The sequence below is a fragment of the Chlorocebus sabaeus genome, chromosome 20, assembly GCF_047675955.1.
Source record: "Chlorocebus sabaeus isolate Y175 chromosome 20, mChlSab1.0.hap1, whole genome shotgun sequence".
Taxonomy (NCBI): Eukaryota; Metazoa; Chordata; class Mammalia; order Primates; family Cercopithecidae; genus Chlorocebus; species Chlorocebus sabaeus.
Window position 1 is genome coordinate 87490601 of NC_132923.1, and position 25259 is coordinate 87515859.

At 38.0% G+C, this 25259-nt stretch overlaps 2 protein-coding genes across 7 annotated transcripts in view; one reads left to right on the forward strand and one right to left on the reverse strand.

The window, feature by feature from the left end:
- LOC103224854 (AGBL carboxypeptidase 4) overlaps positions 1–25259 on the forward strand; it is a 1478618-nt gene that overhangs the window by 687378 nt on the left and 765981 nt on the right. The window lies entirely within an intron of this gene.
- LOC140709379 (histone H3.3A-like) lies at positions 23124–23760 on the reverse strand. Its single transcript, XM_073008124.1, has one exon. The coding sequence runs from the start codon at positions 23743–23745 to the stop codon at positions 23335–23337; it is 411 nt and encodes a 136-aa protein (XP_072864225.1). The 5' UTR covers positions 23746–23760; the 3' UTR covers positions 23124–23334.

The window sequence follows — 25259 nt, forward strand, 5'->3', positions numbered from 1 at the left end:
TAGTGTGTGGAGAATGAATTATATACAGAAAAGATTAAAAGACCGGTTAGGAAACGGTTGCAGATGAGAAATGGTGGCTTGGATAAGAGTGATAATAATAGAAGTGAACAGATTTTGAATGTATTTTGTGGTTGTGTCAACATGACTTGCTTAGGTGGGGTTTGAGAGAAAGAAGAAATAAAAAATGACTCACAGGCTTTTGACCTGAGCAACTGACTAGTTGTGTCAGTTACTGAAATGGAGAAGGCTGTGGGAGAAGCGGATTTTGAGAATGACATATCAAAAATTCTGTTTTGGCTATATTAAGTCTAAGATGCCTATTAGACAATAAAGTGTATATGTCAAGCAGGCAGTTGAGTATATGTCTGGAAACCAGTGGCTGTGTGTATTCAGAGATTAAATGGCTTACCAAATGTAACAGAAAAATTGGTGGAGCTGGTTTATTTGACAAGAACTCCAAGCCTTCCCTAGCTTCAAACTGGAATTGACTATCAGTTGGACATAAAACCAGGCTCAGCAATAAAATCTTTGCTACACTTCACTGTCTTCCCCGGGACCCCTGTTTGTCCCTCCACACATGCCTGTAAATGGAGTTTTAAAATGCTTTCTCTGGCTGACAGTCTTGCTATATTGCCAAATGGTTGGTAGGGGATCTATAAGCCTAATTCCTAGGGAGAATCCCTTGTGACTATATATAGTTCCACTTAATATAATATCGAAGACCATGGGCTTCAGATTCATCCTATGCATTTAATTTCTGACCATATGATTTCATTAAATCTTAACTCAAAAGTCTCTGCACCTATTTCCTAGTTTATAAAGTGTGAATGCTAACACTTGGATTAGCTGGGACAGTCTATGTAGTTCTTAGTACCTGCCATTTGGTAAACATGGATAACTATCATTAATAATAATGATTAGGTAGTAATATTTCTGGCACCTTTCATGTTAAATCTTTGAGTGTGATTTCTTGAAGTGTCATGAGTCAATGAGTATGAATATTTTCAAGGATGTAAATTGTCAAATCACCTTCCAAATTTTTAGTTTCAGAAAAGAGAAGTATGAGGTAGTTTGATATAGTAGAAAGAGGCCTAGACCTGGAATCAGAAGGAACTAGATTTGGGTTCTGGTTTCACTGTGTTCCCTTCACTTCGTTATGCCTTAGTTTCCTTATCTATGTACTTAAGTAACAGTACTTGCCATGCCAGTTTCCATGCTTACTGTACAGGCTTTTCAGTATGGAATGGAAACGATGTGTATGAAAGTACTTTGAAAACTCTAACAGCTTGTACAAGACTTCAGGGATGGTTATAATTATAATTATTACTCATGGCTACACAAGCAACAGATGATAGTGGCTAGACAGAATTAAACCTAGACTTCTTAACTTGTCTATTTCATTACATCCTGAAACCTGGTGAATTGTTGGAGACAGCATCTGCTCTTAGTTTGGGAAGCCTGTGGTTATCCAGGCTTAACCAGAGTTCTCTGGGGTCAGATTTTATGATAGACTTTTATAAATGGAAGTCCCACAAATTTAATAGTGGTATTTTTGCAGTTGAATTGAGTTGACCTGGCCAAACTGAACTAGGAGGGTTAGCCTGAGTCCTTTCTGTCATTTTGACCATCATATTCCTGGCCTTGAAAAACCCAGTCTTTAATTTTAAATTTATTATAAGGACTTTAGATGTGTTGAATTAGATAAATCATAATCCTTGTTTCATATATACTGTCATTATTGATATATTTATGACCCTTTTATTTATTTTTTAAATAATATAAGACTACTCAAGAACCTACCATAGAATCCAAGGAAAAGAACATTACCAATAACTTAAATCGTTCTTTTGCTCTTCTGAATAATTATACTGAATTTTATGTTTTTTAGTTTGTTTGTCTTTTGTTTTTGTTTTGTTTTTTGGTTTTTTTTTTTTTTTTTGAGACAGAGTCTCGCTCTGTCGCCAGGCTGGAGTGCCGTAGCACGATCTCGGCTCAATGCAACCTCCGACTCCCCAGTTCAAGTGATTCTCCTGCCTCAGCCTCTCGAGTAGCTGGGATTAGAGGCATGTGCCACCACGCCCAGTTAATTTTTGTATTTTTAGTAGAGACAGGGTTTCACTATGTTTGCCAGGATGATCTTGATCTCCTGACCTCATGATCTGCCTGTCTCAGCTTCCCAAAGTATTGGGATTACAGGTGTGAGCCACTGTGCACAACCTTTTCTTAAAAAAGTATTATTGTACTTTAAATTCTGGCATGCATGTATAGAACATGCAGGTTAAACAAATTTACAAGAAAAAAACAACCCCATCAAAAAGTAGGCAAAGGATATGAACAGACACTTCTCAAAAGAAGACATTTATGCAGCCAACAAACATATGAAAAAAAGCTCATCATTACTTGTGGTTAGAGAAATGCAAATCAAAACCACAATGAGATACCATCTCATGCCAGTTAGTATGGTGATCATTAAAAAGTCAGGAAACAACAGATGCTGGAGAGGATGTGGAGATACAGGAATGCTTTTACACTGTTGGTGGGAGTGCAAATTAGTTCAACCATTGTGGAGGACAGTGTGGCGATTCCTCAAGGATCTAGAACCAGAAATAGAATTTTTTGTTTTTAAAATAGTTTTTTCGGGTACATATGTATGGTTAAATATTTGGCTTAATTTTCATTGTTTTGGAGCATTGTAACATCAGTATAATATAGTAATTACTCTTCTGAAACTGGCTTGTTAAACTTGATGTTACTAAGATTCACTTATATCATTGGGTTTTACTGTAACTTATTTTCCCTATGAAATATTATTCCACAGTCAGATTATTCTATACTAGTGTTTTGTTTAAAATCCTTGGCAACAATACACAGGAGTGGAATAGATGGATACTTTTTCTTTCTCCTACTGTCCTTTCTTGGTTTTAGCATTAGACTTAAACAGACTTTATGGAATAATGAAGTTTTCCACCATTTTCGTTCTTTGTGGGTTTCTGCTCCTTGAAAATTGGTTATAACTCACCTATGAAATAATCTGGCCTAGTGTTTTATTTGATGGGAAGTTTTAAATTCCTTATTAATTGTCTTTACTAGTTATTTGTTGATTCAGGTTTCCTATTTCTTTTTAAATCTAGTTTGGTAAGTTGTATTTTCCAAGTAATTTGTCCATTTCTTCCATCAACCTCAGAAATGTTACCATTCTATACTGAAGAATTTTCACCTGTAAGACTTGCCTTCATCCTGAATGAGGAGACGTTTTCAAAAGGCCATTCAAATGTGGTCAGAGGTCAGGAAGGGAGAAAAGCAACCAACTAACAAATTAGCCTCCCTCCTTCCTTGCCTCTTTTTCTCCTAGACAAAGCAGCCACGTTGTGCTGGGGAACCACCTCTGCCCTGGTTAGCTTGGACTCTCCAAAGCCCTCAGGCTGGAATGGCTGAGTCGCCCAAACAGCAAAGGTGGTGGCCTGCTCCTCGACGCCGGCACTCCTTCCCAGAGAGAGATCAGAGCCATGTCTGTAGAATATGGGTAAGGGTGGCTAAAGGCGTTGACTGGGATGTCCTGAGAAGGAATGAATTGGGTTCCACTTAAAGAAGCAGTCTGGCTATGTTTTGTAAAAGGTTCAGTGCTGCGCTGTGCTGCGCTGTGCTGCGCTGTGTTCCCTTCCACACCCAGACCCTTTGGACTCTCTGAAGCCTGCAGGACAGACTGGTTGAGTCGTCCAAACAACAAAGGTGGCAGCCTGCCCCTCCTGCCGGGCTCTCAGTCTGAGGGAGAGATCAGAGTATTTCACTAGAATACAGGCCGGGAGACTGGAGGCCGGGCTGGGAGGCGCCCCCCCCGCCCCTCGCCCCAGTAAACAGGAATGGATCAGGGTCTTGCTTAAAGAAGCAGTCTGGTAAAACAGACGTTTTGGTAAAGAAGCTGCACTGTGTTAAGAGGATCCCTTTCTCTTCTGTACTATTTGGACTCTCCAAAGTCCGCAGGCTGGAATGGCTGAGTCGTCCAAACAGAAAAGATGGCGGCCTGTCCCTTCTCCTGGAGGTTTAGTCCCTTCTAAGGCAGGCACTACCCTGTGTCCAGTGGCTGGAATTCCAAGCCAGTTGGTCTTACCTTGTGAGGTGCTGTGAAAGTAGGGTCCGCAAAAGGATGCTGCTTGACCCAACCCACTGGGTTCAGCTCCCTTCCTAGAGGGTATGTGCAGACCTCTCGCCTTGCCTGAGTTGCAGTCACTTTTCTCTGGAATCCTGGGGTGGGAGTAAGTAAACCTCCTGGGTCTCTGTGCATGCCTGAGTAGCAGCTCTGCCAAGACTCCACACAGCTCTGTGTGTCAGACCCAAGACCCTGGTGAATTGGGTTCATGAGGGAATCTCCTGAACCAACGGTTGCAAAGATCTGTGGGAGAAGCATAGTTTCCTGGGGTCACACATTCACTCACGGCTTCCCTTGGCTGGGAGTGGGAGTTCCCTTGTCTCCACGTTGCTCCTAGGTGGGCCGTCGCCCTGCCCTGCTTTTCTCTGTTCTCCGTGGATCAAGTTGTTTCCCTGATCAGTCCTAATTCAAGTATCAGGGTATTTCAATTGAAGGTGCTGAATTTACTCACCCCTTTAATACCTCTCCATGAGTGCCACCCACAGTAGCTGCTTCTAATTGGCCATCTTGGCCCCCTAACCCCTTTGCTTCATTTCTGAACTTCATTAATTTCTATTCCAAAACACTATTTTATATTTGTAATAATATTCAGCAGTGTCTCATGTTCTAAAAGGAGAAGGCAAGATACCTTTGAATTTTCATTTTCTTAACTTTTCAGGGAGGATCATAATATTGACCTGCCTTATGAGCATTAGGATTAATTAATTAACACTGTACTTTGAAAATGTTAAATACTATAGAAGTGCTAAATAGCATTATTAGACTTGGAGCCTAAAAGACAAATGAAACTCCAAACTTCATTTAAATGCTTTTATATCATGGGATTTTCTTTTTTTCTCTCAGAAGAATTTTATTGTATTTTATTTGAGATGCAGTCTCGCTCTGTCACCCAGACTGGGTGCAGACTGGAGCACCATCTTGGCTCACTGCCACCTCTGCCTCCCAGGTTCAAGCAATTCTCCTGTCTCAGCCTCCCAAGTAGCTAGAATTACAGGCATGCACCACTATGCCCAGCTAATTTTTATATTTTTAGTAGGGACAGGGTTTCACCATGTTGACCACGCTGATCTTGAATTCCTGACCTCAGGTGATCTGCCCACCTCGGCCTCCCAAAGTTCTGGGATTACAGGTGTGAGCCACCATGCCTGGCCAAAAGAATTATGTAGCTACATTTTTGGTTCCAAATAGGAAATATCACAATGAGTATAACATATGGATGTCTAATTTCCTCACCTTTCTTTTCATTCCGTGTTTTTCATACATTCATTCAACAAGCATTTTCTGGTTGCCTCTTTGTTGACAAGCATGGAGCAAAGCACTGCAGATGCAGTCATAGTCTCTGACTGGTGGGAGAGAAAGATACATATGTTCTCAAGTAAATATATATAAGACAGACCCTGTGATATTATGCAGATGCAGAGTGTGAATGTAGAGAATTATCACATTCCAACTGTCATTATATTTCCATGGTTGATGAGAAACTCAGAAAGATTTCACATACCTAGCATTAATGGGCTACACTTGAAAGATTAATAGAATTTTGATAGACAAAGAAACTAGCATGAGAAATGTTCACATGTCCTTTTTTTTTTTTTTTTTTTTTTTTTTTTTTTTTTAAAGACAGGGTCTCACTCTGTCGCCTAGGCTGGAGTGCAGTGGTGCGATCTGACTCACTGCAACCTTCACCTCCTGGGTTCAAGAAATTCTCATGCCTCAGCCTCCCGAGTAGCTGGGACCACAGGTGTGTACCACCCCCCCCCATCTAATTTTTGTATTTTCAGAAGAGGTGGGGTTTTGCCATGTTGGCTAGACTGATCTTGAACTCCTGACCTCAAGCAATCCACCTGCCTCAGACTCCCAAAGTGCTGGGATTACAGGCATAAACCATAAAAAAATGTGCCCGGCACATTTTTTTTTTTGTAGTCTGGAGAACTATAGCTTAGAGAAATTTTTGTTTTTGGTTTTTTTTGAGATGGAGTCTCCCTCTGTCGCCCAGGCTGGATTGTAGTGGTGTGATCTTGGCTCACTGCACCCTCCACCTCCTGGGTTTAAGCAATTCTCATGCCTCACCCTCTGGGTAGCTGGGATTACTGGCGTGCACCACCATGCCCGGCTAATTTTTGTATATTTAATAGAGACAGGGTTTCACCATGTTGGCCAGTCTGGTCTTGAACTCCTCACCTCAGGTGATCTGCCCGCCTTGGCCTCCCAGAGTGCTGGGATTACAGGCGTGAGCCACTGTGCCTGGCTGCTTAGAGAGGTTTTTTTTTTTTTTTTTTTTTTAATAACTGGTCTAGAGTGATGCAATAAGTCAATTCATTATTCAGATTAGTAGTATAGAAACTTCTACTAAATGCACATGTATCATAATTTTTAATATGATTATTATAGGAAATTGAGACCCTACACTAAGATGGCCCAAGGATAAAGGGCACTGCATGCCGTGCAGAGATAACATAAACAAATAAAGGTCCCTGGAATGTTGAGATGGGATAACAGGAGTTGGTTTGTTGGGGAGGGTGAATGGCTACTCACTTTACATGAAGTGGAAGGTATTAGGGAATAGTTGGAACTAAAATGAGATAGGTAAGCACATGGACTAAAGGGACTTGAATGAAGTTTCTGTCATGTTGAGTGTGAGGTGGTAGCAGAATGACCAGGTGGAAATTGTTAATGGATAATTGAAGCTACAACTCTGATTGCTAGTGAAAGGATAGCATTATTTGGGAGTTATTAATATAGAAGTGACATCAAATAAAAATAAATGAGATCTCTGCAAAAAAGAGAGGACCAGACCCCATTAATAAAAGTTTATGGCATGTTAGCTCAATGCAGTTATTGGTTTATACATGAGGAAACCAAGACAAGAAGAATAAATTTACTTAAAATTACCCAGTAAGTTACTTGCAGACTTGGAACTAGATTCCATGTTTCTTCATTCCAGCGCCCTCTTCCTTTCCACTAGTACTTATTTTAACCAATATTGGTATCATTCAATAGAGGACTATAGCTGCTCAAGTGAAATTGAAACTTGAAATGGAAACCAAAATCATGAACAGGAAGAGAATATTGCCTTTTTTATTTTTAATCATTTTCTGTCTAGCAATTCTTAATTTCATCTTGGAAGGCATGGCCTCAGGAGATCAGGGGACTGCAAATTCCCAGGTGATTACACATGGGCTTATTTCTCTCTCTAGTTCCTTTCACCTTTGGTTTGTTGTTGTTAATTTCCTTTCTTACAGGACAGTTTGCTGAGAGACATTTGAGCTTATTGCTAGGGAATATTTGTCTCCTTTTTCAAAACAGAAATATCTCTTTTTTTTTCTCACCTATTGGGGAACCCTGTCCTTAAAACACCTGTGGCTTATTTGCCAGGATATTGCCTTGACATGCTGCCTAATCTATAACTCCCTCTTCCCATATCATCTCCCACCAGTAGCAGAGAAGTTCAGTTCAGTTTAAACCACTGTTTATTAATGACTGTTGCTATGGTTTGAATGACTGTTTTCCTTCCAAAATTCATGTTGAAATTTAATCTCTAATGCAACCGTATTAAGAGATGTGGCCTTTAGGAGGTGATTAAGTCATGAGGACTCTGCCCTTATGAATGGAATTAGCACCTCTATAAGACAGCTTGGGGTTGAATGGAGCACTACTTTGCTTTTCTGTCCATTCCACTATGTGAAGACATAGCCTTTCTCCCCTCTGGGGAATGCTGCAGCAAGGCACCATCTTGGAAGCAGAGAGCAACCCTCACCAATTCCAGTCTTGTTGGGGCCTTGATCTTTTATTTCCCAGCCTTCTAAACTATGAGAAATAAAGCTCTATTTTTAATACACCTAGTCTCTGATTTTAGTTTGACAGCATGAATTGACTAAGATAATAGTCTGCTTTGAACCCCAGGATTCAACTTACTTTAAATGAATACTTTTGATAGCCTAGTTTATTTAGTAAATTATGCTCATCTTGCAAATAAGAGAACTGAGATGCAGATAAGAGGTGACGTGACATGATTATGGTAGACAAAATAAGAGGCCTCCCAAAATGTCCATGCCTTACTCTCCAAAGCCTTTGAATATGTTACCTTATATGGCAAAGTGACTTTGAAGATGCAATTAAAGATTTTGAGATAAGAAGATTATGCTGGATTATCTAAGTGCATCCAACATAATCACAAGGGTCCTTATAAGAGGGAGACCGGAAGGTTAAAGTCAGAGGAGACATGATGAGAGAAGCAGAAAGGCCAGAGAGAGAGAGAAATTTTAAGATGCTCTGCTGATGACCTTTAAGATAGAAGGAGCTACAAGCCAGAAATGCAGGTAGACTCTAGAACCTGGAGAAGGCAGAGAAACAGATTCTCCCCTAGAGCCCCAGAAGCAATGTAATAATGTCAATGCCTTGATTTTAGAACTTCTTACCTTCAGAACTGTAAAATAATAGATTTGGGTTGTTTTAAGCTGTTACATTTGTGATAATTTGTTATAGGAGCAATAAGAAACTATATAAAATATCATACAGCAGGTATTTTTTCCAGTAATTTCTCTTTTTCCTAATGTAAAGGATGCCTCCTTATGCTCATCTAACTGATCCCTGCCTCATAACTTGACACTGTTGATGATTTCTTTCTTCATGACTCTATTCCCTTCTTTTCAAGGTACCATATAATCCTTAATCTCTTCCTTCTCTCATTCTTTCTTTGTGTCAGTTATGGGTTCCTCCCCATTTTATTGCATCCTAAATATTTCCCTATCTTTTCCTTTTCTTTAATTATTTTCCTTCCCTTCTCTTTATACTATCCCTGGATAATCTCATTCACCTCATGGCTGATTCCCCAAAATGTCTCTCCTCTAAGCTTTAGGCTACCTCTTCAAGTATCCCCTTGAAGAATTAACATCATGACAGGGAAAATCTGAAACATAGCCCTGGGTAAAAGACTGATAATCTTCAAAAGTACAATAGATATGACCTTCCAATGGAAATGGTAGAAGTCAGAAGACAATAAATTGGCACCTTTAAAGTGCTGAAAGGGGAAGGTGCTGAAAGGGGAATTTTAAAAAAACCTAGAAATTCTATTTCTAGTGAAAATATCCTTCAAAAATGAAGATAAACAAAATCTGAGAAAATTCATTGCTTGCAGACCTGGACCACAAGAAAGACTAAAGGACGTTCTTCAGGCTAAAGAAAAATGATCCAGGGTGAGTTTTAGCAGTTTGACTATGAAGTTCCATATTAGTCCACTACCAAACTACCATAAAGAAATACCTGAGGCTGGGTAATTTATAAAGAAAAGCGATTTAATTGGCTCACGGTTCTGCATGTTGTACAGGAAGCATAGCAGCTCCTGCTTCTCAGGAGGCCTCAGAAAGCTTTCGATCATGGTGGAAGGCAAAGGGGGACTGAGAAGTCTCCCATGGAGGGAACAGGAGCAATAGAGAGAGAAGGGAGGTACTACATGCTTTTAAATGATCGGATATAATGAGAACTCACTATCATGAGAATAGCACCAAGAGCATGGTGCTAAACCATTCATGAGAAATCCATCCCATGATCCAATCTCTTCCCACCAGGCACCTTCAACATTGGGGATTACAATTGAATATGAGATTTGGCGGGGACACAGATCCAAATGATATCAAGTACCTAAGTATAATTTCCTTTGTATTTATTTTGCTTTCAATATATGGTTTCTTGAATTGGTTATTAAATGTCCTTCATAAATTCTCAAAAATTCTCAGAACCGCAGGAAGAAATGAGAAGCAATGGAAATGGTAAAAATATGAAGAAAAGGGATATTGACTGTTTTAAAATGTGGTAATAATGACTTCTGGGTATTATAACATGGGTAGAAGTTATATATTTGACAGTGGTAGTAGGAAAGATAGAAGGGAGTTAATGGGATTAAATGATCATGAGATGCTAACACTTTTCCTTAAGAAGCAGACATGCAAAAATGCAATGAACTGCCACTAAAGATTTTTGTACTTTCCTGTTTGTAAGTCATCTTCATTAAAAAAGAAAAACATAGGCCAAGGAGGGCGGATCGCGAGGTCAGGAGATTGAGACCATCCTGGCTAACACGGTGAAACCCCATCTCTACCAAAAATACAAAAAGAAATTAGCTGGGCGTGGTGGCGGGTGCCTGTAGTCCCAGCTACTCAGGAGGCTGAGGCAGGAGAATGGCATGAACCTAGGAGGTGGAGCTTGCAGTGAGCCAAGATTGTGCCACTGCCCTCCAGACTGGGCGACAGAGTGAGACTCCGTCTCAAAAAAAAAAAAAAAAAAAGAAAAACATGAAAGTGAAAGAGTGCTGATATCTTAAGATAAAAGTTATGGATAAATTCTTTGAGATTATTTGTACAAGTCAACATGACAATATTCCTCCTTTTTCCTCTCCAAGTTCCTAATATAAGGCCTGAATGATCATTGATTTGCTCATTCATTCAACATACTCAGACCACGATGTGCCACTCACTGTGATAAACACTGGATATATATAGATACTAAGGCGAATATGTTAGACGTGTTCAGAAATGTATAGATTATAGTGGGCAGTGAAGGCTTCTGAGTGGAAGAGAAGCCAATTGGAGCTGACATTTAGAGATTTTTGCAACAAACACATTGGTGAATGTAAAGATGGAGGAATAGTGTCAGATGCTGTGATTTTCCCCTGGTTCTATGCTGCTGAAGGTCACTCCTATATACCTGCTTTTCTAGGACTCACTTTCTTTTAAGGAAACAAATTCAGTGCTTTCTAATGCCCTCTAAACATGGACATTTGGGAAGGCAGTCTTGGTGACGAGAGGAAAGGAATGGTTGATTTTTAAAAACATCTTGCGCCCTCTGATATTCTAATAAAGTAAACAAAAGTGGCTCAGTTTTTTTTTTTTTTTTTCTTCAGAATACAAGTTGTAGGTCAGGCTGCTGGAGAGAGTGCCAAGCTCTGTTGGAGAATTATTCAGAATGCCATGAGAGTGCTGTTCTCTGTGCTGAACCCAATGCAGTGAGCATGGGCTCATAGCCAGGGATTGAGATGAATTTTCTGTTGTTAAAGTAGCTCTGAGGTAGTTTCTCTTTTTTATTAAGAAGACATTCTCTGGTGATTAATGCGTTAGACAGAAATTAGTTTTGGGGTTGATTTGCTTTGCTGCAGATAGATATCTTTCTTAAATTGACAATAGGTTGTGATGTTTGGACCATATAGAAATTCAGAGTAAGAAGCACTGAATTATGAAAGTCATTTATTCATTAATTTGTTTAACTAGCATTTACTGGAATCCTGGTCTGTGTCAGGCACTGTGTTAGTTATTGGGGATATAGATGTAATTAATTATAGTTTTGACTAATTCTGTTTCATAGACAAAGACTTGCAAGGAAAAAGCAACTAAAATATTAGAATTCATTACAAACTAAATGCTAAGAGAGTACAAAGGAGAAACTAATTCTATCTGAGGAATCGGAGATGGCTTCCTCTATGGGTCTCTTTTGAACGGGTTCTAGAAGTAGTAGGAATTTGCCAGGCCCTAGGGGCCTTTTTTTGTTTTCGTTTTTTGTTTTTGGTTTTTGTTTTTGTTCTTTTGAGGCAGAGTCTCACTCTGTCACCCAGGCTGGAGTGCAGTGGTGCGATCTCAGCTAACTGCAAGCTCCGCCTCCCGGATTCATGCCATTCTCCTGCCTCAGCCTCCCGAGTAGCTGGGAATACAGTTGCCCACCGCCACCTTAGGGGCTGGCCATTTTAAGCGATGGAAACAGCAGGAGAAAAGTCATGAAGACTTAAAAATGTCCTGTGTGGCTAATCCTAGCACTTAGGGAGGCTGAGGAGAGCAGATTGCCTGAGCTCAGGAGTTCAAGACCAGCCTGAGCAACATGGTAAAACCCCATCTCTACTAAAATGCAAAAAATAAAAATAAAAAAATTAGCCAGGCATGGCAGCGTGCGCCTGTAGTCCCAGCTACTCGGGAGGCTGAAGCAGGAGAAGTGTTTGAATTCAGGAGGCAGAGGTTGCAGTGTGCTGAGATTGTGCCACTGCACTCCAGCCTGGCGACAGAGCGAGAGACTCCATCTCAGAAAAAGACAAACACAAAAATCTCCTGTGTGGCAAAGTGTGGGTACTCTAGAACATAGGGTGTGTGTCAGGAGTTCGTAGGGTATAATAATTAAAACTATAAAATGAGATGGAAGTCAAATGTGAAAGGCCTTGAAAGTCATTGTAACGGTGGACCATCTGTAATGAGTGTGCTTACAGTCAAAAGTGTTTCTCTTATCAGAGTTTTAAGCATTTGCAAAGCAGTTAACTGCATAAAATTATGCAACAAACCGTAATTTTACAATATAATCCCAGTTAAAAATTCATTTTAAATTTTATTGTGAGAAATTAAAAAATATAGGACAATATAAGAAATATTACAAAAAATACTTGTTTCCCACCCAGAATAACAGCCACTAATATTCTGTTATATTTGCTTCCCATTATTTTGTTTTGAGAAAGGAGTCATTACTGAATGGTTCTGTTTTCTCAGGATGCTACAACAAATTACCACAAACCAGGTGACTTAAAATAACAAACATTTATTCTTTCACAGTTCTGGAGGCCAGAAGTCTGAAGTCGAGGTGTTCACAAGGCCACATTTGCTCTGGAAGCTGTAGGAGAGATTCCTTCCTTGCCTCTTCCAGCTTCTGGTGGCTCCAAGCATTCGTTAACTTCTTTAGCTTTTTGGTCACAGCACTCCAATTTCTGCTTTCCTCCTCACATCACCTTTTCTTTTTTTGTTTTTTTATAATGACACATTGGATTTAGAGCCCACTGGATAATCTAAGATGATTTCATCTCAGAATCCTTAATTACAACTATAAAGACCCTTTTTTCAAATAAGATAATATCCACCAGTTCCAGTGATTTGGATGTGAACATAAATGTTCGAGGACTGTCATTCTAACCTACTACATAGCTAAAATGTCTTTTATTTAAAAAGAGTCTCATTTCTTATCCCCACTCACTGAAGGTGATGGTACCTTCTTGTTCGTTTTCATATATCATTGGTTTTCATCCATATGCAATCGCCTGGTATTTTTTCACTGTGTGTATGGTTTTGGATTTACAAAAATAACATCATCCTACAAAAACTATTGAAATTTGCCTATTTATCTCTATGTATGTTTCTGAGAACTGTGTCGTTTCAAAAACCAAAGCTAGCCATGCTCTAGTCTGTTCCCCTTAATTATTTTTCATTAATCAGGAAAGGTTTGGCTCCCCAAATCTCAGTTATTTAACAGAGCAATGCTCATTTCTTATTCCTGCTAAATAACCAGGATTAACCTGGGTTGGTGGTATGCTCTGCTCTAAAAATTTACTCAGGGTCCAGGCTAAATATGTTTTCACCATTTCTGTAGTACACCATCTGAAAAATAAAACCTCCTCAATCACAACAGTGGGAGAAAATAAAGCTGTAGGGTCTCACATAAGCAATTAAATGTTTCAGTGCAGAAGTGTCATTTCCATTCATAAGTTATTGGCCAACAATAATTACATTACCCCACCTGAATGCAAAGGATATGTAGAAGTATGTTCAGAAGGAAAGGAGAACTCAGTATAGTGAGTAATAGAAGTCTCAAGCACTTGGCTATTATTCCATCATATGAACATAACACATTATAAACCCTTTCTCCTATGTATGGACATTGAACTAGTTTTCAGTTTTTCTGACATTGCAAATAATGCTGCATTAAGCATTTGCATGTGGTAGTTTTTACTCATATGTGACCATTTCTCTGTCATATACCTAGAAGTGGGATTGTTGGGTCATAGGATATATAAATTTTCTATTTTAGTGGAGGCTGCCATATAGTTTCCAAACTGGATTATTAGTTTACAGTCTCACTGGCAGTATATGAGAATACTGTTTTCCATATGTTTTGACTAGCACTTAACATTATCATGCTTTTTAATTGTTATCAGTTTGATGAGTAGAAAAGGGTATCTCATTGTTTTAATTTATGGTTCTCTGATTATGAGGTTTGACATCTTGATTTATATTTTTTTTAAAATTTAACTTAGAAAATGTTTTTTGAGCACTTACTATATAACAGAACTTTTCTAGGGTGTAAGGATATAGTATTAATCCCCAAGTTCAGGCAGTAAATCTGGCCCTAGGACGTGGTCAAAGGCAGGGAGGACCAAGTAAGTTCTGTAGGTCCTAACAGATTCAAAGTGGAGGCAACCTCAGAGACTGCACTAGTGAGTAAGATTATTTATGCTGGTATGGTTTGGCTGTGTCCCTACCCAATTTTCATCTTGAATTGAATCCCCACATGTTGAGGGAGGGACCTTGTGGGAGGTGACTGGAACATGAGGGCTGTTTCCCCCATGCTGTTCTCCTGATAGTGAATGAGTTCTCTCTCACTAGATCTGATGGTTTAAAAGTAGCCCTTCTACTTTCACTCTTTCTCTCTTCTGCCACCTTGTGAAGATATGCCTTGCTTCCCCTTCCCCTTCTGCTATGATTGTAAATTTCCTGAGGCCTCCCCAGCCATGCAGAACTGTGAGTCAATTAAACCTCTTTCTTTTTTAAATTACTCAGTCTCAGGTAGTATCTTTATAGCAGTGTGAAAACAGACTAATACACATCCTAAGGCAGAAGTTGTTTACTTTGAGTCACACTCCTCAGAGTCACTTCACCTCCTGTTTGGGGTGATAGTGGTGAGGGGTGTCTCTCAGTTTATTGAAACCTAGCTAAAGCTAATTTAGATTGCTATTTCACATCCTATGGAAGTCTAAGCTCCTCCAAGATTTCTGTGAAGTTTCCTTGGAGGAGATCTCGCATTTTCATAGTTACCTCTGGCTCTGGATTCTTGCTTGTGTGTACTGCCCCCGTTTCATACTACATTGAATTAGATGTAAAAGTCATTTTCTTCTTCTCTGTACACACTATAACAGATATTGCTACTTGTCTACTTTACTGTTCATTCTCCTCTGCTTCCTTAATAGCAAAACCCTTGCTTTTAACTGTGTACATCACTCTCTGAACAAAGACTGCAGTCTCCATACTCTCTTATAGCTAGAGAAATGTCAGCATATGTGTTATGGTTTAAATATTGTTTTTTTCCCTCCAAAACTTGTTTTGAAATTTAATTACCAGCTGGGCATGGTGGCTCACACCTCTAATCCCAACACTTGGGGAGGCCAAGGTCGGTGAATTGCTAGAGCCCAGGAGTTCAGGACCAGCTGGGCCACATGGTAAAACCCTGTCTCTACAAAAAATACAAAAATCAGCTGGGTGTAACGGTATACATCTGTGGGCCCAGCTACTCGGGAGGCGGAGGTGGAAGGATGTCTTGAACTCAGAGGTTGAGGCTGTGGTGAGCCATCTGTAATGGCACCACTGCACTCTAGCCTGGACAACAGAGCGAGACCCTACCTTGAAAAAAAAAATAGAAAGAAAGAAATTTACCACAGTAACAGTATTAAGAGGTGGGACTTTTAAAAGCTGATTAGGCTATGAGGGCTTCACCCTAAGTGATGAGATTGGTGCCCTTATGGAAGGATGAATTTAGCCTCCTCTTTCTCTGTCTTCTTCCTCTTGCCTTCTGCCATTTGATGACTTAGCAGGAAGGCCCTGGTTGGAACTTTGATTTGAACTGTGAGCCAATAAATGTCTGTTCATTATAAATTACTCAGTCTCAGGTATATTTGTAGCAGCATAAAACAGACTAAGACTGTATCTATGAGTTTTTTGAGAAATTGATATTCTTAAGGGAGGAGTCACATCCTACTTTGTACCTTTCTCTTTCCTGTAGGCTGGGATATGGACATAATAGCTGGAGTTTGATCAGCCATCTTGAACTAGGAGGTAGCATAGTAACGATAATGGATAGAAAAATAGAAAAAGACTGAGTTCTGGCAATGGTGGAGTCACCACACCAAGCCTAGAGTGCCTAATTCCAGACTTCTTGTATGTGTGAGAAAAATAAACTTTTATTGTGTTAATGACATTGTAACTTTTTTATGTTTCTCACAACCATACCTATTTTTAATTTTTATATAAACATAAGTCTCATGATCTGCTATGATGGTGAAACAGGTTTAAAGTCATGTGGGGCAACTAGAGTTTAATTCATACCTTCATTTTGCCATTTATTGGCTATGCAGATTTGAACATGTTAGTTGTAGTTTCAACTTAGCCATCTGTAACATGAAATAGAAATGCTGGTATTATTGGATTGTCATGAGAATGAAATGAGATATGCATATAAGGTGTTCAGCATTGTACATACATATTTCATAAATAAAAACTTTAGTATTATCTATTATAATTAGAGCCAGTCTAACCCTGTCTTTTCCCCAAAATCAAGTCCAGCAGGTGAAATGTTGTCATAGCCTTCCTCGGCAATTGGAACTCAACTCTCCTTTTATTCTTCTCTTTCTGGATCTTGATGCAGTTCATTAACCCTGGGAAAAATGGAAAAAGTAGGTAGAATCACATATCACGAGGAAAAATTCATTTTCTGTAAGCAAGATCTTATAAGATGATGCATTTCTAAATGGCTCATAAACACAGCTCCATATATAGGATGAGACTAAGCATAAGAGAGTGGCCTTATAATCTAGTGCTCAAGAACAACAACCCTACAGCCAGATTGCCTGCCTTTCAATTTGGCTTCATGACTTTCTAGCTCTTACCTAGATACTTGTACTATTTTACCTTACTTTACACTATCTTATAAGCCTGCTTTATTTTCTACTTGGCAATACATTCTAAATATTTATATACATTAAATGTTTTTTACTAGATTCTTTTAAAGGAATTCTCTAAATTCTATCTGCCTCAGTTTCCTACCCTTAATGTTGCTATGAGAATTTAGTTAATATGTATAAAGTGTTTACAACAGTGTTTGGCATACAATAAGCCCCATGTGTTTGCTATCATCATTGCCCTCATCATCATCATCATCATCTGCATTTAAATAGCCCGTATGTTGTATTCCTGCCATAAACGAATGCATTTGTGTTTTGTCCAAATATTAATATTGGGATGAATAGGAGCTGATTTCTAATTCTCAAAATAAGAATAAAAATATTTTATTCTATTTTGTGGTTTAGGAAACTAAAGTTCAGGAAGACTAAGTAACTTACCCAAGGTTACATAGCTATGTAAGGGCATATGTAGAAATCATATATTAAACATAATAAGCACCCAATAAGTACTATTAAATAAAAAGTTAAGATTTGATCCTAGGGCTTTGTGACTTTTAAATGTACTTTTCTGTCACTCTGCAAAGCTGATTAAGAAGCTCTGTCTTTTAAAAATTTTGTTGGCTAATCTGTTTTCTCATATTTGCCCAGTGGCACTGAGGAGCTATGGAAATTCAAGAGAATATGATTTTATAATTTAAAGCATTAAATAATTGACTATTTTTGGTAATGTGGTTTTAAAGGATTTTTCAAATAAAGAACTACAAAGTGAAATAAAATTATTTCTACACAAAATCCTCATAAGAGCAAGACATATACAGTAATTATAATATTAGTTGAAGCTGACATCTTTACAAAGTTCAGTGTTATGCTATCCCGTATTAAAGATGTTAGATTTTTGAAAGGGGTGTTTCAAATGTCTCCTCTTAATTATCACTGTGTAACTGAAGCAACACACAGACTTCCTGCCTGCTCTTTCATGTCTGCTTGGATTTGTTTGGAGACTGGTTTTTTATCTATATTCACAGGAACAGAAGTCCAGAAAGACTCTAGCCATTGTTTCATTGTGTAATTATGGGGACCTCTAAGCCTATTTCCTACCTCCTGTTAGTCCTGAATATAATGTCTCAGTAGAAGTGAATGTGCTTTGGGATTTTTCCTTAATTCTCAGTTCTCTTTATGATGATGATGAGGCTATATTAATAATATTAAATATTTATTGATCACTTATTCTGGAACAGGCATGTATTAAATACTTAAATGCTTAATATTCATTGTCTCACTTATTCCACAAAATATTCATATTTGACAGATGTACAAACTGAGGCTTAGAAAGGCAAAGTAAATAGCTCGAGGTGTAGTTAGGATTACTCCAGAAACTTTTATCTGAAACACTATGTTATGCTTTTCTTATCACAAAACAACACCTATTATTTGTAGAAATCATTGAAAATGTAATAACCAAAAAGACAAAAACAAAAAGTCCAGCTCATAACCCAATTTAAAAATACATAAACAAAGTTAGCATGTTGGTGTAATTTTACTTTTTTGTTTCTCTCCATACATAGATATAAACAGATAGATGGATGACAGAGATATATAGAGACAAAAATGTAAAATGCTATATATGTTTTTTCTTAATAATTAGATAAAAGGATACAATTTTATAAACCTGCTCTATTTTCCACTTGGCAATACATCCTAAATTTTTTTATAGACATTAAATTTTTTTTTCTAAGATACTTCTAAAGGAATTCATTGTTTGAATGCATCACAATTTATTTTACCTATCCCTTAGTTTGGGATAATTAAGTTCCGTAATAAACAGTGATATAAGCATTTTTGTGTTCATCATGATTATTTTAGTAGGACAAATTTCCAGATATGAAATTGAGATTATGTATATTTAAAACACCTTTCAGACATGTTAATAAAATGCCCTCCAAGTTCTTCCATGTTATACCTCCTCCAGAAATGCATAAATATGCCAATCTCTCTGATTGGTATCAACATTAAATAATACTCGCTTAATTATTTAACTTTCTTTACTGGCGTTGCTAAACTTTTTAGTAAGAGTAATGACAATTTATAGTATCGTTTTTATATTATTTTTCTGCTTTGCAACTCTCATGTTCATGCTCTGTCTCTCTCCCTCTCTCAGTAATTGAGTAATTGTGATGATTTTCTTTTCGGTTGTGAGAGCTTTTTTTCCTAACTAACAGACTTTTCATCAAGCAGTTTTTGGTTTACAGAAAAAAATTGAATGAAATGTACAGATGTTTTGTTTACCCCCTCACCACTCCTTCAATTTACTCTGTTGTTAACATCTCGCATTAGTGTGAGGCATTTGTCACAACTGATGAGTCAATATTCATATATCACTATTAAATAAAATTCCTTGTTACATTAGGATTCACTCTTTGTGTTGTACATTTTATGGATTTTAACAGATGTATGATGGCATATATCCATCATTACAGTTTCATACAGAATAATCGTGTCAATGCCCTAAAAATTCCCTGTGCTCCACCTATTCATCCCTTTCTCCTTCCCGTCTCCAAAATCCCTGGCAACCACTGATCTTCTTACTGTCTTTTATAGTTTTGCCTCTCCCAGAATACCATATAGTTGGAATCATGTAGTATGTACCCTTTTCAGATTCTTTCCCTTAGCAATATGCATTTAAATTTCTTCTATGTCTTTAAATGGCTTGATAGCTCTCTTCTTTGTAGCACTGAATTATATTTCATTGTATAAATAGATGCACCACAGTTTGTTTATCCATTCCTCTATTGAAGGACATCTTGGTTGCTTCCAAGTTTTGCCAATTATGGATAAAGCTGCTATAAACATTCATGCACAGATTTTTATGTGGACATCAGCTTTCAAATCATTTGGGTAAATACCAAGGATCATGGTTGCTGGATCATAGGTAAGAGTACATTTAATTTTGTGTGAAACTGCCAAATTGTCTTCCAAAGTAGATGTACTATTTGGCACTCTCATCAGAAATGAATTAAAGTTTTTTTCATATGTTTGTTGGCTGCATTAATGTCTTCTTTTGAGAAGTGTCTGTTCATATCCTTTGCCCACTTTTTGATGGGGTTGTTTTTTTCTTGTAAATTTGTTCAAGTTCTTTGTAGATTCTGGATATTAGCCCTTTGTCAGATGGATAGATTGCAAAACCTTTCTGCCATTCTGTAGGTTGCCTGTTCACTCTGGTGATAGTTTTTTTTTTTTTCTTTTTGTTCGCTCTGCAGAAGTTCTTTAGTTTAATTAGATCCCATTTGCCAGTTTTGGTTTCTGTTGCCATTGCTTTTGGTGTTTTAGTCATGAAATCTTTGCCCATGCCTGTGTACTGAATGGTGTTGCCTAGGTTTTCTTCTAGAGTTTTTATGGTTTTAGGTCTTACATTTAACTCTTTAATCCACCTTGAGTTAATTTTTGTTTAAGGGGTAAGGAAGGGGTCCAGCTTCAGTTTTCTGCATATGGGTAGCCAGTTTTCCCAGCATCATTTATTAAATAGGGAATCCTTTCCCCATTGCTTGTTTTTGTCAGGTTTGTCAAAGATCAGATGGTTGTATTTCTGAGGCCTCTGTTCTGTTCCACTGGTCTATATATCTGTTTTGGTACCAGTACCATGCTGTTTTGGTTATTGTAGTCTTGTAGTGTAGTCTGAAGTCAGGTAGCGGGATTACTGGTCATTAGAAAAATGCAAATCCAAACCACAATGAGATACTATCTCACGGCAGTTAGAATGGCGATCATTAAAAAATCAGGAAACAACAGATGATGGAGAGGATCTGGAGAAATAGGAATGCTTTTTACACTGTTGGTGGGAGTGTAAATTAGTTCAGTCATTGTGGAAAACAGTGTGGTGATTCCTCAAGGATCTAGAACGAGAAATACCACTTGACCCAGCAATCTCATTACTGGGTATATACCCAAAGGATTATAAATCATTCTACTATAAAGACACATGCACACACATATTTATTGCAGCAGTGTTCACAATAGCAAAGACTTGGAACAAACCCAAATGCTCATCAGTGATAGACTAGATAAAGAAAATGTGACACATATACACCATGGAATACTATGCAGCCATAAAAAAGATGAGTTCATGTCCTTTGCAGGGACATGGATGAAGCTGGAAACCATCATTCTCAGCAAACTAACACAGGAACAGAAAAACAAACACTGCATGTTCTCACTCATAAGTGGGAGTTGAACAATGAGAACACATGGACACAGGGAGGGGAACATCACACACCAGGGTCTGTTGGGGGGTGGAGGCTAGAGGAGGGATAGCATTAGGAGAAATATCTAATGTAGATGATGGGTTGATTGGTGCAGCAAACCACCATGACACATGTATACCTATGTGACAAACCTGCACGTTCTGCACATGAATCCCAGCACTTACAGTATAATACAAAAAAGTAACAGATACGTAGACCAATGGAACAGAATAGATGCCTCAGAAATAACGCCATACATCTACAACCATATGATCTTTGATAAACCTGACAAAAACAAGCAATGGGGAAAGGATTCTCTATTTAATAAATGGTGTTGGGAAAACTGGCTACCCATATGCAGAAAACTGAAGCTGGACCCCTTCCTTACACCTTGTACAAAAATTAACTCAAGATGGATTAAAGAGTTAAATGTAAGACCTAAAACCATAAAAACCCTAGAAGAAAACCTAGGCAACACCATTTAGGGCATAGGCATGGGCAAAGACTTCATGACTAAAACACCAAAAGCAATGGCAACAGAAGCCAAAATTGACAAATGGGATCTAATTAAACTAAAGAGCTTCTGCACAGCAAAACAAACTCTCATCAGAGTGAACAGGCAACCTACAGAATGGGAGAAAAGTTTTGCAATCTATCCATCTGACAAAGGGCTAGTATCCAGAATCTACAAAGAACTTAAATTTACAAGAAAAAAACAGCCCCATCAAAAAGCAGGGAAAGGATATGAACAGACATTTCTCAAAAGAAGACATTTATGTGGCCAACAAATATATGAAAAAAAGCTCATCATCACTGATCGTTAGAGAAATGCAAATCAAAATCACAATGAGATACCATCTTATGCCAGTTAGAATGGTGATCATTAAAAATTCAGGAAACAACAGATGCTGGAGAGCATGTGGAGAAATAGGAACACTTTTACACTGTTGGTGGGAGTGTAAATTAGTTCAACCATGGTGAAAGACAGTGTGGTGATTCCTCAAGGATCTAGAACCAGAAATACCACTTGACCCAGCAATCCCATTACTGGGTATATACTCAAAGGATTATAAATCGTTCTACTATAAAGACACATGCACACATATGTTTATTGCAGCACTGTTCACAGTAGCAAAGACTTGGAACCAACCCAGATGCTCATCAATGATAGACTGGATAAAGAAAATATGGCACATATACACCATGGAATACTCTGCAGTCATAAAAAGGATGGAGTTTTTGTCCTTTGCAGGGACGTGGATAAAACTGGAAACCATAATTCTTAGCAAGCTAACACAAGAAGAGAAAACCAAACACAGCATGTTCTCACTCATAAATGGGAGCTGAACAATGAGAACACATGGACACAGGGAAGGGAACATCACACACTGGGGCCTGTTGGGGGTTGGGGCACTAAGGGAGGGAGAGCGTTAGGAGAAATACCTAATGTGGATGATGGATTAATAGGTGCAGCAAACCACCATGGCATGTGTATACCTATGTAACAAACTTGCATGTTCTGCACATGTATCCCAGAACTTAAAAGTATAATAAAAATATATGTATATATGTAAAAAAAAGAAAAGAAAAAATAAATGAATTAAAATTCCTATTGCTCTACATCTTCACTGGTGTTTGGTGTTGTCAGTGTTTTAGATTTTGACCATTCTAATGTATGTATAGTGGTATTTCATTTTTGTTTTAATTGGCAATTCTCTAATTGACATATGATGTTGAGTATCTTTTCATGTGTTTTTTTGTCATCTGTATCTTCTTGGTCTATTCAGATCTGTAGCCCATTGTTTAATTGGGTTTTCTTTTGTTTGGTTTTAAGAAATTTTGTATATTTTGTTTACCAGTCCCTTTTTCTGATATATTGTTTTTGCAAATATTTTTTCCCAGTCTGTGACTTCATTTTCTTTTTTTTTTTAAATTTAACAGGTTTATTTGTAATTATTATAAAGTTGAACCGCTGAAACTTGTTCACTGAAACATTTTAACTTGCATTAATGCTTTACACCTCTGCATTTATATTAAAAATTCACACACAAATAAAAATGGAAAAACTGCCAATACTTGATTTCTGTCCCCTATTTTTCCCCTCGCAATCATATACTTAGGTACCTTTTGACCCCATGGAAAAAAAAAAATCTAACGTTCAGAACTACCAATAACAGGAAGAAGAGAATTTTTTTTTTTTTTTTTTTTTTTTTTTTTTTTTTTTTTTTTGAGAATGAAATGTTTCCCATCATAGTGGATTCTTAAGCACGTTCTCCACGTATGCGGCGTGCTAGCTGGATGTCTTTTGGCATAATTGTTACACGTTTGGCATGGATAGCACACAGGTTGGTGTCTTCAAAAAGGCCAACCAGATAGGCCTCACTTGCCTCCTGCAAAGCACCAATAGCTGCGCTCTGGAAGCGCAGATCTGTTTTAAAGTCCTGAGCAATTTCTCGCACCAGACGCTGGAAGGGAAGTTTGCGAGTCAGAAGTTCAGTGGACTTCTGATAACGTCTAATTTCACGGAGTGCCACAGTACCAGGCCTGTAACGAGGTGGTTTCTTCACCCCTCCAGTAGAGGGCGCACTCTTGCGAGCGGCTTTTGTAGCCAGTTGCTTCCTGGGTGCTTTACCACCGGTCGATTTGCGGGCAGTCTGCTTTGTAGGAGACATGGTACCTCCTTACTTACCCCCCTTCTCCTTCGGCTGGAGCTCGGCGAGCGAGAGGCGGCGCTGGCGTTAGAGAACGAGGGCGGCGCGGCGGCGGCTGCGAACACAATTCCATTTTCTTAAGTAAAAGCTTTTTATATTAAGTAAACTAGTTCCTTTTCAGTTTTATAGAATTGGATATTGTCTTAGTCCATTCCTACTCCTATAACAAAATACCTGAGACTGGGTAATTTATAAAAAACAGAAATTTACTTCCTGTAGTTTTAGGAGCTGATAGTTGAAGGTGCTGGGAGGCTCAGTGTCTGATGAGTTCTCTGTCTTTGCTTCCAAAGTGACACCTTGTTGCTGCATCCTCCAGAGGGGACAAATGTTGTGTCCTCACATGGCAGAAGGGAAGGAAGGGGTAAATGCACTCCCTCAATCCCTTTTATAAGGCACTAATCCTATTCATGGAGTAAGCCACCATGGCCTAATTGCTCCCTACAGGTGCCACCTCTTAATACTATGGTATTGGGGATTAAGTTTCAGTAAGAATTTTGGAGGGAGCACAAGCATTCAAACCATAGCAGAAATTTTCTCATTTTATTATTGCTCTTTTCTTTTTTCTATAGTATTGTTGATATTCAATAGTTTTTATTTTTAGATTTTCAAATCCATAATCTTGTATTTGGGACTTATTTCAATTAATTTCTATTGGTTAGCAAATGAATGAGTTTCTCAGGACTGTCTGTACTGTTCCATTTTATAGCTATTTTTGTACCAATAGTCTAACAATATTAGAATATTGTTTTAACCCCTAGAGATTTGTAATATATTTTATTATTTGAACATAAGGCCCCCTTTATTACTCTGTTTTTAAAAGGATATTTTACTGTCCTCTTGGGTTTTGAAAGATGATACCTTTATATTCTAAAAATATCTTTGAAATTTTATTGAAGTTGTGTTAAATCTATAGAATAACTTGAACAGCTTTACATATTACAACATTAATTCTTTGCACCCAGGAACATGGAGTGCCTCATCTTTTCTTGGTCCAAAGTACAGTTTGGATAACTTTATTTATGTAAATGCTTCATTTTTGTTATGTGGATTTGGATGTAGTTTTTATTTTTGTTGCTATTAGGCATAAAGTATTTTTATTATGTTTTGGAGCTGGGTGTAGATCATATATGGAGAAGCTATTTATTCTTGTATGTAGGTTCCATTTAAATCACAGGTTTTTTGTAGGCATTTAAGTAGTGTTTCTAGGAACTGTATGTGGCATTCAGTGTCCTTGCATATCTCTGTATTCTTTGTTTGTAAGGAACAATGAGAAGGATTGAAAAAGATCTTGAAGTCATAAGATCTGAAACCAAATCCTACCACTTTCTCTACCTCTGTGGCATGGTAAAACATTTAAGGATCATTGAGCCTCAATTTACTAGTATGAGAAATGAAATAACCATGTGAGGAATAGACGAAAATAAGGATTGCAATTTATTTATATCAACTATAGTACCATGTGATAATACTGATCA

What these genes read in the sequence shown, in the direction of transcription:
- LOC140709379 (XM_073008124.1), bottom strand. Translation starts at nt 23,745, where the DNA reads ATGTCTCCTACAAAGCAGACTGCCCGCAAATCGACCGGTGGTAAAGCA.